This window comes from Sebastes fasciatus, chromosome 18, assembly GCF_043250625.1.
Source record: "Sebastes fasciatus isolate fSebFas1 chromosome 18, fSebFas1.pri, whole genome shotgun sequence".
Classification (NCBI taxonomy): Eukaryota; Metazoa; Chordata; class Actinopteri; order Perciformes; family Sebastidae; genus Sebastes; species Sebastes fasciatus.
In genome coordinates, this window is record NC_133812.1 from 26,498,680 (window position 1) to 26,512,859 (window position 14,180).

Below are 14,180 nucleotides of genomic sequence, written 5' to 3' on the forward strand. Positions count from 1 at the left end.
GGACATTTAGAAGTAAATCTGAGCTTGTTTTATAAGATCAGGCCACGCCCCGAGTCTGCGATGTCACTGGTAGGAGAGAGGGAGGAGAGGAGACAGAGGGACGAGAGAGAGGCGATGGAGGGAGGGAGGAAAGGGAGGAGAGAGAGAGGAGAGAGAGGGAGGAGATGGAGGGAGGGAAGAGAGGAGAGACAGAGGAGAGAGGGAAGAGAGGAGACAGAGGGAGGAGAGAGAGAGGAGACAGGGAGTAGAGAGAGAGAGAGAGGACAGAGAGAGGAGACAGGGAGGGAGGAGAGAGAGAGAGAGAGGAGAGGGAGGAGAGGAGCGGAGAGGGAGGGGAGAGAGGAGAGAGGGAGGAGAGAGGAGACAGAGGGAGGAGAGAGAGAGAGGAGAGGAGGAGAGGAGATGGAGGAGAGGAGACAGAGGTGGAGAGGAAGGATAGAAGGAAGGACAGGTGAAGAAGGAAGGACAGATTCATCATGGTAGTAGCAGTCAGCATCAGAATAATCTGGGGCACTGAGGACCACATGGTCATCACCATGACAACCAGCTCCCTCTGTGATTGGCTGCTGGTGGAGCTGCAGTACTGAACATCACCAGCAGGAGGAGACAAACATCACTGATGACCACAGCTCTCTAGTAGTAGTAGTAGTAATAGTAGTAGTAGTAGTATCTGAGAGTTTCAGCACCTTGGACAGAGATCAGTGTGTATCTGTAGTATATTATTATTATTATTATTATTAGTAGTAGTATCACAGAGTATCAGTAGTAGTAGTAGTAGTATCAGAGAGTTTCAGCACCTTGGACAGAGATCAGTGTGTCTTTGTAGTAGTAGTAGTAGTATCAGGAGTATCAGTGTGTCTATTTAGTAGTAGCAGTAGTGGTAGTAATCGTAGTAGTAATATCAGAGATCAGCGGTTCTCTGTAGTATAGTAGTAATAGTAGTAGTAGTGGTACGAGTAGTAGTATCCGAGAGACAGAGATCAGTGTGTCTCTGACTCCATCCAGTGGACAAACACACGAATAACAACATTAAACTTGTTTCAGTGTGTGGAAGTAATAGTGGTAGTAGTAGTGGTAGTAGTATCATATATATATATATATAGATATAATAAGCACTGAAACACTGTATATTAATAATTACATCAGGAGACATCACAACCTAAAGTGTCAATGACAAAACAATAAATATGAATAAACCTCCATTAAAATATTCCGTGTTAATAAATACAAACAAAATCATCAAACTGTGATCTTTATTAAAATCATAATACAATCATACAGTTCAGTTTCCACCGGAACAGACAGACTTCGGCTAGCAGTTTCCCCTTGCTTCCAGTCTTTGTGCTAAACTAAGCTAAGCTAAGCTAACCACATGCATAGAGATGAATCTGATGAATTAAATTCTGGACTGTTCCTTTAAAAAAAAAAAAAAAATGGCCTCCTGTTGGTGTTGAAGTGGAATCTGATTGTCTGGATGTTTTATGACTCATCACTTTATTATTAGGAATCAGCTACAGATAGCAGGTTAACAGTAGATCTCATAGAAGTGGTGTTCATCATCTGAAACCTGGGAACCTGAAGACTAATTTGAGACGCAGCTCAGCACTGATCCTTCATCAGGACATTACCTTTAATGTCCTGATGAAGGTCCTTGTTGACCGACACGTTGACTAATAAAGCAGAAGAAAGTGTGTGCGGGAGCAAGTCATTTTTTTGAAAAAGTACATATTGGAGGGGATCTACACAAACAATTTTGAGAATGTGCATGTTTTCCTCTCCTTGAAGTTTTAAGACTGTAGCCAGGTAAGATGGCCACCGCATGGTCCCATCCTGGAATGACAAGTCATTAGAACATGTCACATCTACTATATCTATGATGTAACATGGCTAACATGCTAACACCAGCAGTCCAAAGGATGTTTTTAAAAACCTTATAAAGCTTCTTCACACTCGTAAGTTCTTCCTTCCATCTGAAGGCAGACATCCTAGCATCAGCTGAACCTTTTTCCAAACTTAATGTTTGGAAGGCATCGGTGATGCTTTTCTTCAGCTCCTCAGGAAGCTAACGTACTGAATAAACGAGGACCAGAGGACGGATCCACCTCAGAGCCTCCTGGAGCTGGAACTGGGTTCCTGAGTTCAGGAAGCATCAACTGGAGGTTTAGAAACCTGAGGTGTTCCGGCTCGTCCTGGTCTTTCAGAAGGTCTTTGACTCCTCAAGCTAGCTGCTAGCTGGTCCTATGGATCTGGACCTGGGATGGCACCTCTCGCTCAGCGGCGGCGGGCGGCGTGTAGATGTTCGGGTCGTCGTCGACCTGGTAACACTTCCCCATGTTCTTGATGATGTTAAAGTTGGACCAGGCCGTTTCTGCCAGGCTGTTCTCCAGAATCCAACCATCAGACTCTGAGTCTGGATCACCCAGCAGGAAAACGTTCTCCATGGCCGTCTGCAGGTAACGGACTCCCGTCAGAACCAGCAGCTGGTGGGAGAAGGAAAACATGGTGTCTTTAGAGTGACATGGAACTTGAGCCCATTTCACAGCCTGTTCAATGGCATTATTCTGCCTCACTGTTGGAATGCTACTACTACTACTACTACTACTGCTGCTATTACTACTACTGCTACTACTACAGCAGCTGTAGATCATGAATCAGGTTGTTAAACTGTCAGTGAGTTTGATTTTATTTTGAAATGCCACATGTTCATTTGTTCTTTCTAAATAAAACGCACTACTACTACTACTGCTACTGCTACTAGTGATGCTTCTTCTACTACTCGCTGTTGGAATGGGGGGATGGCATTGGACTTGTTGAAAGATGTGTTCAGATAAACTACTGGGCGCACAACGACACACTTAAATCACTGCAGATATTTCTGTATATATTTAGTCAGTGAGTCCGTCAAACGTACCTCAAACAGCCAGATGAGGAGCACGGTGAAGCCGATGGAGCCCATGATGCTGGTGTAGTGGTCCATCAGGGCCTGTTGGCAGCCTCTCCTCCACAGGTTCAGCTGCTGGCTCTGCTGGTCAAAGTTAAAATGGGCCCGTCTGTCGCTGACCTGCTGCTGGATGCAGGGCCGCGGGGACAAGGTGCTGCAGCAGCTGAAGGGAACGCCGTCCATCAGGTACTTCCCCCCTACGTTACTCCTTAGACGGCTGCAAGGAGGAGCAGGAAGTTAGGAACCTCTACTACTACTATTGCTGCTACTGCTGCTATTACTACTACTACTGCTACTGCTACTGCTACTACTGCTGAAGGGAACGCCGTCCACCAGGTACTTCCCCTCTACGTTACTCCTCAGACGGCTGCAAGGAGGAGCAGGAAGTTAGGAACCTCTACTACTACTACTGCTACTACTACTGCTGCTACTGCTGCTACTACTTCTACTACTACTACTACTACTACTGCTACTACTGCTGCTACTACTGCTGCTGCTACTACTACTGCTACTACTACTGCTGAAGGGAACGCCGTCCATCAGGTACTTCCCCTCTACGTTACTCCTCAGACGACTGCAAGGAGGAGCAGGAAGTTAGGAACCTCTACTACTACTACTACTGCTGAAGGCAACGGTGTCCATCAGGTACTTCTCCTCCACGTTACTCCTCAGGCGGTTGAGTACTTTAACAAACTCCTCCTACAGATTTAACCCGATCGACTTCAAATATGGTCAGTCCAATCTAAAGACCTTTGTGATGAAAAGTTGTTAAAAGCTTGAGTTTTTATGAAACGACGTTGACGGGGCAAGGCGGAGAATTTACATGATTTTTCATTAAACGACAAACTGTTGTAACTCGACTGTATTTGGTCAAATCTGCCCCAAACTTGACCTTCAACCGGTATCCCGCCAGTACCCCCGACGTGCGCAAAGGTGCAAGGGGCCTGATCATCGCTGCTTGCAGCTTTAATTTTATTTTGAAATGCCTCGTGTTCATTCTTTCTTTCTAAATAAAACACAGACGAAGGTGTTGATATAAAAGAAAGGGTGAGTTTGAGGTGACCACAAGTGAGGTCAACATTTCTGTGTTGTGTGTTTAAAGACTCGGATTGTCTCAGGTCAATGTGAGTCCCTTGAACTTGAGATGAACCCTGTTGTTTAAACCTAATTAATCCCAGGACATTTGACCTCACTAGCCTCCAGTCTGAACTGCAGTGGACCAAAAGCCTCAATCTGAAAATACCCTGTTTACTGCCTGCTGACAGATTGGCTCGAACATCAGTGAGTCACATGTTGAGGGACAGTTGCACTGCAGTCCAGCTGGATCCACTCTTGCTCTACAGAATCTAAATCACTGGAATACAAGCTGATCCTCCACCAGAATCAACCATCTAGATTCAGGGAGATCCATTAGAATCCACCTTCAAGCATAATACTTTAAGAGGATCCAAAACAACAACTGGGTTCTACTAGAATTTAGTTGTTCCTTTGGGTTCTAGAGTCATCTAGACTCCATTCAGGTTCACTAGAATCACCATCACAATCTGGTAAGTCTACTAGAATCTATAAGGGTGCATTCAGATTGAACAGGAAGTTGATCACGTGAAGTCAAACACTTTGGGATAAACCAGATTTCTTCACTCAGGATGAAACTATTTTTAACTGGGATGAATCTTCATATTTTACTGACTTCACTGTAGCTTTAAGATTAAGCTTTAACTCTTTAGGTAGAAACTGGACTCAGGTAAAACCCTGTAGGATCTGAAATCCACTGTAAATCTTCTAGTTTTCACCAAGATCCACTAGAGACTGTTGGAATCGACTAGACACAGAAAGAATCTGCTAGAATACAGCAGGATCTATTGGGATCGACCAAAGATCCAGTGAATCCCAGCAGATCGGGCTCCACTTACTCCACCACGCTGCTGCTGGTCATGTCCAGGTAGCGGGTGCTGATCCACTGGACTTGGAGCCAGTCCCGGTACCCAGTGTTCCCACAGCACTGGAACTGGATCTGCAGCAAGTCCAAAGTCTTCTTCAGGTAACAGCGACCCGGCGTGTCCGTGTCCTTGTAGTACCTCATGGCGTTCCTCAGGCCCAGGAACAGCGACTCCTCCAGCTGACTGCGGATGCTGTAGCACATGAGCGCCCCCGCCAGGACGCAGGAAGTGAAGAAGAAGGTACAGATGATGTACGGCATCATCACCAGCTTCCAGCGCAGGAACTTGTTGGTGTCGGTGCAGTCCAGGCAGATCTTCGCACCCAGGAAGTTGATGCAGCAGGCCGCCAGGCCCGTGGTGATCAGCATATGTGGCACGTAGAGGATTCCTTGCTCTGACATCACTTCCTGCCATTTCTGAATCTCTACTTTGAGGAATAAGCCCATGCCAAAGAGGATCGCTCCCGTCAGCACGGAGATCCAGTTGAGCAGCCAGAGGACCTCAGCTAGCTTCTCTCTCTCCGCCTTGGTGAAGGTCAGCTTACCGACCGCCATCTCAGTCCTGGTTTTTATGTGTCACGTCCAAGCGGCCGGAAACATGGCCGGAACTGGAGTGCCTTAAGGTGCGGTAACACTTACGACGACTAGGTGCTGCATTCAAAACGCATCAGATTTTCTCTGGAAAAAGAAAGTCCCAGATGGTTCACTCCAATCAGGTTTCACTTCCTCTCGTCTGTTCCACCCTGCTGCCCATATTTGGAAGTTCCTGGCTTTGATTCACAAAATGGTGCTGAGCGTAAACTTGTCTTCAAATCCAGCTATTGTAAACAAAGTGGTGGTCCTCACATCCAGTCCACAGGGGTCTGAGAAGATCAGAGGTCAGAGTTCAGTGTTCTGGGTTCAGAGTTCAAAGTTCAGTATTCTGGGGTCAGTGTTTTGGGTTGAGTGTTTTGGGTTTAGAGTACAGGGTTCTGGGTTCAGGAGTCAGGGTTTAGAGTCCAGTATTCTGGAATCAGGGTTTAGGGTTCTGGGACAAGAGTTCAGGGTTTAGAGTTCAGTGTTCTGGATTCAGGGTTTAGAGTTCAGAGTTCTAGGGTCAGGGTTCTGGGTTCAGTGTCCTGGCTTTAGAGTTCAGTGTTCTGGGGCAAGTGTTTTGGGTTCAGGGTTCAAAGTTCCAGGTTCTGGGTTCAGGGTTTAGAGTTCAGTACTCTGGGGTGAGTGTTTAGAATTCAGGGTTGAGGGACAGAGCTGCTCTCGGAGCGTCATAAGGAGCTTAGCGAGGTATTTTAGGTTCTCTTGACTGCAGACTCCACAACCAGGATGTGATCGCTGCAGGAAGAAGGTCAGAGTTTAATAAAACTGATCGACGGAGCCTATCGATGATCAGATGATCAATAAGAGTTACGTTCCACATGTTGATCAGAACCTGCATACAGAGCATGCTCAGAAGACCTACTGCCATCCTACACCCTCTGATACTTTCTCACAGAAACTATCTTTGATCAGGCGATACCGATCAATAACTCGTCTGATAGAACTGTCACTTTCATACTAAACAGCCGTTCACAAGAGCTCACAACAGGAAGATTCATCAACAATAATTCATCAACGCTCAGGTGAAGTGAGCGAGTGTCTCCGGTGTACTCAGCCAATCAGCAGACAGGAAGATAAAGACAGATGTTTACCTGTAGTCGTCCAGCTGCTGCCGGTCTTCCCTCCGACCCGCCATCATTCCCCTCCAACCTGCCGTCACCCTGCAGCTTCTTCTTCCGTTTCACAGCACGCAAAGTAATATTACTGCTGAGAAACAGAGTTTTGAGACGTCTGTTAACCGGCGGCGGTAATCTCCTTACAGCTAATCAGCCTCGTAATACTGTCCTACTGTCTAACCAGCTGGACCATCAGCAGGGAGGATGTCCGTCCACCACAGGGTGTCCTCCACACAGGTTACACCTTTTATTTAGACCTATATACATGTATATGTATATAAGAAAGATGACTAATACTGTATGAATGCAGCTCTGTATAATGTAACTGACAGGAAGTAGTCAGAGGATGTGTGACGTCATCAATACTTCATCAAATTAAAAGAAGTAATATCACAATCTAAAATTAAACTTCCTTTGTTCAAACTGCAATAAAATTATTAGTCAGATCAATTTAATTATTTTGTATTATGCAAAATAACATAATAATAATAATAATAATAATAATTACATTCCCTCAAAATATGACACTGTCTGTGATAAGTTATGTTTATATTTATTGTTCTAATATATTATATTTATTATTACTGTGTAATTTTTTTTTGTCTTTAACATTTCTGACTAAATTCATCTACAACTGTTGTTTTTTAACCGTATTTATAAGGACATTGGAGTTATTGAAAGTCAAGTGTATTGATTTTGATTAATAAGGTGATGTTATGTTGCTGTAAATAATGAATGAATGAATGAATGAATGAATGAATGAATGAATTAACAATAATAATAATTATAATAATAATATTAATAATAATAATAATAGTAATAATAAAACTGTGTAGACTCCTTTTTATTAATTACTTTTGTCAAAAATAATTTTTAATCAAGTTAATAAGTTGATAATATTTTGTTACTTTGGTGACATCATTGTGATGTTTGTGTTTATGTATTTATTTAAATTGTTTGGTTTTATAAATACTGACAACATTAGTCTCGACATTATTTAAATCCTGTCGATTTATAAAGTTAAACTGTATTTTTTTATCATTTCCCTTTCAAACTGAGCACTTATTAAATTATTATATTTTTTAATTATTTATGATAATTAATTATTATATTTATTTTATATTATTTATTTATTTATTCATTTATATGAGCTGTGTAGCATAAACAACAAGTGAGTGAATAAATAAATAAAATTTAAAAAATATATAAATGTAATTTTTATACATATTTGGTGATGATGTCACGCCCATGACGTCAGACCCCGGTGTGTCCCTCTACCAGTCTCTCCCAGCTCCTGTCAATCAGCGTCGTGACGTCATGTATCCTGAGCATTTCCGGTGCAGGAAGGCGGGGCCTCCGTGTTCCTCTGGGAGAGACAGACAGGTGAGTCAGCGCAACGCGAGACAGCAGGGACCGACTTCCGGGACCGGGATATCAGCCTTCAAAGTAAAAGTATGGAGAGTTTTTTAGTGGCAGACTGAATTCCCTTATTATTTTTATTTTAACTGTTATTTTTATATATCCTCAATTATATTCTGTTAATCAGTTAATTTGTCTAAATATTGCTATGAGGGATATTAACAGACCACACGTTTATTAAAACGTTTATGACTCAACTGTGAGAGAGTTGTTGAGTTATTTGAAATAAATTAAATTGAAAACTTTAGTTCTTTTATTTTGGATTATTTTTTATTATCAATCCATATGTTTATTATTTTTACTGATTAATTCATCAGTTTTTTGGATGTAAAATGTGAAAAATGATTCAAAGTCCTGTTTTGTTCGACCAACAGTCCAAACATATGCAGTTAACTGAGAACAGAAAAATGTCTTAATCAATTATCAAGTGCTGGTTAATTTTCTGTTCATCGACAAATTGATTAAATGAGAAATCATCGTTAGACAAAAAATGTAATTCTCAAAATTAACATGTTCTGTTTTATGTCACAATAAACTGGAAATGTTTTTCTAGAGGTTTTTAACTATTTTCTGACATTTAATTGACCAAACAATTAAATCATTTTCATTTTTATTTATCAGTGTTGTCGGTCTATGGTAGAACGGTACGACGGAGTACTAGGGCCACATTGAGGAAAAAAAAAAATCTGAGATTTCGAGAATAAAGTCATAATATTACAAGAATAAAGTCATAGGTTTACGGAAAAAAAGTCTTAGTATTATGAAAATACAGTCATAACATTATAAAGTAGTAATTTCACGTGTTATTTTTTTTTCTCGTAAAGTTCTGACTTTATTCTCGTAGTATTACGACTTTTTTTCTCGTAAAGTTATGACTTTCTTCTCGTAATATTCCGACTTCTTTTCTAGTAAAATTATAATTTTATTCTCGTAATATTACAACTTTTTTTTCTCGTAATATTATGACTTTATTCTGTAAATCTCAGATGTTTTTTCCGTCGTACATTTGCAGTTTGGCCCTCACAGCATTAGACTTATATACTATATACTTAGACTATAAACTGTGTTACCTTCATCACAATGCTCAAATGTTTTGCGGCTCCAGACAGATTTTTTTTTTCTATTTGCCTAAAATGTCTCTTTTGATAGTAAAGGTTGAGAATCCCTGACCTAACCTGTCTGTCATGGTGGCAGGTGACCGGAAATTTGTATCCGCCACAGCCAACATCTACCCTGTATTTGGCAGGTGACAGGTGATAATTTAATCCGCTGCTTGTAGTACTTTGAATGACAAACCAATAAATAAAAGGATCAAATACTCAGATTATTGGTGTGTTTTATTGTGAAACTCTGTGAAACAGGAAGTGTGTTATGGTGCTTGCAGCTTGCTGAATGATCCGCTCTGAGTTCAGCCATATTCCCACTGACCAGCCACACCGGCAGCCTCCAACTACCGACAAAACCCTCCGTCGTCCTCACCAACCCGCTCCCACACGGTGTTACCGGGGGTCGAGGTCTAAACCCGGAGCTCCCGGACATGTTACCGAGCTGATAGACCCGACACACCGGGAGGAAGACGCGGAGAGAACCGGAGAGAGACGACGGACGGTTCTGAGGTCTGAGCGACATCCCGGTTTCTGAGAGGAAAGTCCAGATTTACCGGGATTAAAGCTTCGATGTGGAGGACGGCGAGACGCGGGCCCGCAGGCTGAACGGCTCTAAACACCGACGGAGAGACGGTAACCGACGGAGACACACAGACACGCCGAAACAACCGACCAACCGACACACCAACGGATCAAAATGTCGGGAATGTTCCTCCGGAGCTAACGAGGCTAGCTGCAGCTAACAGGCAGGAAGCGGAGCCTCTGAGGCGGTTAGAGGCGGACTGAGAGGCGGACTGAGGAGGTTAGGGAGGGGGTGTCGGTCTGGTCTGTTGTGTCCCGGGTCTCTGGTCCAGGATGTCGGCTCAGGAGCGTCTGAAGCGGCTGGAGGAGCTGCTGCTGGAGCAGAAGGCTGCTGGATGTCTGAGTGTGGAGGCTCTGCTCGACCTGCTGCTCTGCTTCTACACGGAGGTCTCCCACTCTTCACTGAAGAGGGAGAAGCACGTCACCGACTTCCTGGAGTGGGGTAAGGAAGAGTCCTGGTTCTGGTCCTGGTGCTGGACCTTCTGTTATTCTGTTAAACCTGTTCAAACACACTTCAGAAAGGTTTCAGGGACTCCTTCAGGGGATCACTGCAAGGGCCACCAGGTTCTCCCATGGGACACAGGTGTCTTTGAGGGGCTCCAGGGAGGTGAAGGTGTCTCTGAGGGCCATCAGTGAAGTTCAGGTGGGCTCCAGGGTCTTTTAGGGAGAGTCAGATGGGCTTCAGTGAGGTTCGGGTGGGCTTCAGGGGTCTTTATAAGGAGAGTCAGTTGGGCTTCATTGGTCTTTGAGGGACTCCAGTGAGGTTCAGGTGGGCTTCAGGGGTCTTTATAAGGAGAGTCAGTTGGGCTTCATTGGTCTTTGAGGGACTCCAGTGAGGTTCAGATGGGCTTCAGGGGTTTTTGGGGGGCTTCAGGGAGAGTCAGGAGGGCTTCAGGGGTCTTTGGGAGGCTCCAGGGGTCTTTGAGAGGTTTCAGGGAGGGTCAGGGGTCTTTGAGGGGCTTCAGGGAGGTTCAGGTGGGCTTTGGGGGGCTACAGGAGGCTCTGGGGGGTTTCAGGGAGAGTCAGGGGGGCTTCAGGGGTCTTTGGGGTTCCAAAGAGAGTTTCAGGGGTTCTGAAAGGTTTCTGTTGTGATGAGGGGACCTCGGTTCAGCCTGTCCCTGTTAAACATGGCCTGGTTTGGTGTGGCCTGGTTTGGTCTGGCCTGGTTTCTGGAGCTGTGTGAGTGTCTGATGCTCCCGTTTCTCTGACAGTCTGACTCTGATTGATCACTGACTGATTATCAATTAATCTGAAGATTATTTTCTGGATTCATTCTTTAATAGTTTATGAAATATAACGTCTCAGTTTCTCAGAGTCCAACAGGAAGTCTTCACACGTCTTTAAACTCCTTTAGATGTCTTCAGTTCACTCTGATAGGAAAGAATCAAAGATATTATTGAAATGGTTTGTGATTAATGTTCTGATGATGGCTTCAGCTCCGTCTCACACTGACCTACATTTACTCATAAATCAGTTTTCTATATATAAACAATCTGAAACCATCAAACTGAACCAATAATGTCACACAAGCACAGAAATTAAATGTCAGCTGTAGAACATATTTTTAATTTAGACATTTTTGTACCAAAATAAATATGATTTGAGATCATATTGATCAGATGTTGGTTCAAACAGCTGCTTCTCAAAATCTTTCACAGACTCTTATTGTGAAATGCTGCCGTGTTTGAATGAACCAATCAGAGAAGAGAGCTCATAGACATGTCCACTCTGTGATGAGTGGCTGTAAACAAACAAGCTTCACCTGTACACAACCCCACCTGTGTTTACCTGCAGGTTAAAGCTGTGTTTCATAAGAAACAGTCAGTTTGGATCACAGTTCACGAGACTAACTGTTTACGAGACTGTAACTGTTCATGTCACCGCTTACGAGGCTGTAACTGTTTATGAGACTGTAACTGTTTACGAGACTGTAACTGTTCACGTTGCAGTTTACGAGGCTATAACTGTTTACGTCGCAGTTTACGAGACTGTAACTCTTTACGTCGCAGTTTACGAGACTGTAACTCTTTACGTCGCAGTCTACGAGACTAAGTGTTCATGTTGCAGTTTACAAGACTAACTGTTTACGTCGCACCTTACAAAACTGTAACTGTTTAGGTCGCAGTTTACGAGACTGTTACTGTTTACGAGACTGTAACTGTTTACGAGACTGTAACTGTTCACGTCGCAGTTTACGAGACAGTAACTGTTTACGTCGCAGTCTACGAGACTAAGTGTTCATGTTGCAGTTTACAAGACTAACTGTTTACGTCGCACCTTACAAAACTGTAACTGTTTAGGTCGCAGTTTACGAGACTGTTACTCTTTACGAGACTGTAACTGTTTACGTCGTAGTTAACAAGACTGTAACTCTTCACATTGCAGTTTACGAGACTGTAACTGTTTACAAGACTAACTGTTTACTTGCAGTTTACGAGACTGTAACTGTTTACGAGACTGTAACTCTTTACGAGACTGTAACTGTTCACGTCGCAGTTTACGAGACAGTAACTGTTTACGTCACAGTTTCCGAGACTGTAACTGTTCACGTTGCAGTTTACGAGACTGTAACTGTTCACGTTTCAGTCTACCAGACTGTAACTGTTTACGTCGCAGTTTACGAGACAGTAACTGTTCACGTCGCAGTTTACGAGACACTAACTGTTCACGTTGCAGTTTACGAGACTGTAACTGTTCACGTTGCAGTTTACGAGACACTAACTGTTCACGTTGCAGTTTACGAGACACTAACTGTTCACGTTGCAGTTTACGAGACTGTAACTGTTCACGTCGCAGTTTACGAGACAGTAACTGTTCACGTTGCAGTTTACGAGACTGTAACTGTTCACGTTGCAGTTTACGAGACTAACTGTTCACGTTGCAGTTTATGAGACTGTAACTGTTCACGTTGCAGTTTACGAGACTGTAACTGTTCACGTCGCAGTTTACGAGACTGTAACTGTTCACGTTGCAGTTTACGAGACTAACTGTTCACGTTGCAGTTTATGAGACTGTAACTGTTCACGTTGCAGTTTACGAGACTGTAACTGTTCACGTTGCAGTTTACGAGACTGTAACTGTTCACGTTGCAGTTTATGAGACTGTAACTGAAAAAGTCCCATAACCCGCAATTGTCCGTAACATGTTTCGGCGTTGTCAAGGTAACGTGATGTGTCGCAAAGTGTTGTTAAGTCCCTGAGGGTTCTGGGTTCAGGGTTCAGGGTTCAGGGGGGACATTGGGATTGAGCCACAGGTTCAGTTTATTATGATACAAAACAGCTGCTTTCCACTGTGATGGATTTATTTTATAGGTTATTCTTCATCATCTTCATCAGTCTGTAACACTGATCAACCTCAGACGGAGCTTCATTACATCTTTGGTGTATTTGTGTGTGACCCAGATAAAAATGAGCAGATAAATAAAAGATAAATGAAGAGCAGACAGTCTGCAGGGTCCTAACACCCCCTTCCTCATCTCCACTACTTCAGTATTAGTATTAGTATGAGCAATAGTATTAGTGTTATCTGTCAGTATTCCTGTGATATATTCAGTATTATTCAGTGTAACTGTTGGGTTTTATAGCTACTTGTTATATTATTATTATTATTATTGTTATTATTATTAATATTAATAATTATTATTGGTCTGCTGCTTCATCAATACTCTGACCTGTTTCTTCTGATTACTTTGCATGAAATAAAAATAATATTAGAATAACGGTGTGTCTCATCTCCTCTTAGTGGAACCGTTTGTATATGTGTAATATTTCTATAATATTAGTATAATAACAGTGTGTTGTGCCTGTCCTCATAGAAGCCGTTTATCACCACAGTGAAGGACAAATATTATTATAATAGTAAAATAATTATAGAATAACATTAGTATAATATTAGAATATATAATAATATTATAATAGAATAACAATAGTATAATATTAGAATTTTATTAGAATAATAATAATAGAATAATATTACTATAATAAATGTTTCCTCTGTCCTCGGTGAAACCGTTCACCACCACAGTGTAGGACAAATATTATAATAATAATAATTACAGTATGTAAGTATATTATTATAATAATAGTATAATATTATAATAATAATAATATAATAATATGATGATAATAATAATAACAGTATGTCCTCTCTGTCCTCAGTGAAGCCATTCACCACCACAGTGAAAGGCAAATATTAGTAAAGCATAATGATAATAATAGAACAATTTTAGTATAATATTATAATAATAATAGAATAATTTTAGAATAATAATAAATAATAATAATAATAATAATAACAGTATGTCCTCTCTGTCCTCAGTGAGGCCGTTCACCACTACAGTGAAGGGCAAATATTAGTATAGTATAATAATAATAGAATAATTTTAGAATAATATTAGAATAATAATATAATATAATAATAATAACAATATGTCCTCTCTGTCCTCAGTGAGGCCGTTCACCACCACAGTGAAGAGCTAATATTAG

At 42.0% G+C, this 14,180-nt stretch overlaps 2 protein-coding genes across 6 annotated transcripts in view; one reads left to right on the top strand and one right to left on the bottom strand.

Annotated features, from left to right (window-relative positions):
• Positions 1-372: 372 nt before the first annotated feature.
• LOC141756458 (photoreceptor outer segment membrane glycoprotein 2-like) lies at positions 373-7,301 on the bottom strand. Its single transcript, XM_074616169.1, has 4 exons — positions 6,566-7,301; positions 4,855-6,209; positions 2,912-3,158; positions 373-2,480 (listed from the first exon to the last, which is right to left on the bottom strand). The coding sequence occupies exons 2-4, from the start codon at positions 5,433-5,435 to the stop codon at positions 2,229-2,231; spliced, it is 1,080 nt and encodes a 359-aa protein (XP_074472270.1). The 5' UTR covers positions 5,436-6,209; positions 6,566-7,301; the 3' UTR covers positions 373-2,228.
• Positions 7,302-9,390: 2,089 nt separating this feature from the next.
• Positions 9,391-14,180, top strand: part of cdc42bpb (CDC42 binding protein kinase beta (DMPK-like)) — a 26,660-nt gene continuing 21,870 nt past the window's right edge. For all 5 annotated transcript variants that reach the window (XM_074616500.1, XM_074616502.1, XM_074616501.1 and 2 more), the window contains exon 1: positions 9,391-10,138. In XM_074616500.1, coding sequence (XP_074472601.1) covers positions 9,970-10,138 — 169 coding nt within the window. In that variant the 5' untranslated portion in view covers positions 9,391-9,969. The remainder of the gene's footprint in view (positions 10,139-14,180) is intronic.

Bases quoted from the DNA above. Each gene is read 5' to 3' on its own strand.
- LOC141756458 (XM_074616169.1), bottom strand. From the start codon at position 5,435: ATGGCGGTCGGTAAGCTGACCTTCACCAAGGCGGAGAGAGAGAAGCTA. The intron at 3,159-4,854 runs GTAAGTGGAGCC...TCCTCCTTGCAG, and splicing joins ACCAGCAGCAGCGTGGTGGA to CCGTCTAAGGAGTAACGTAG. The intron at 2,481-2,911 runs GTACGTTTGACG...TTCTCCCACCAG, and splicing joins TCCTCATCTGGCTGTTTGAG to CTGCTGGTTCTGACGGGAGT.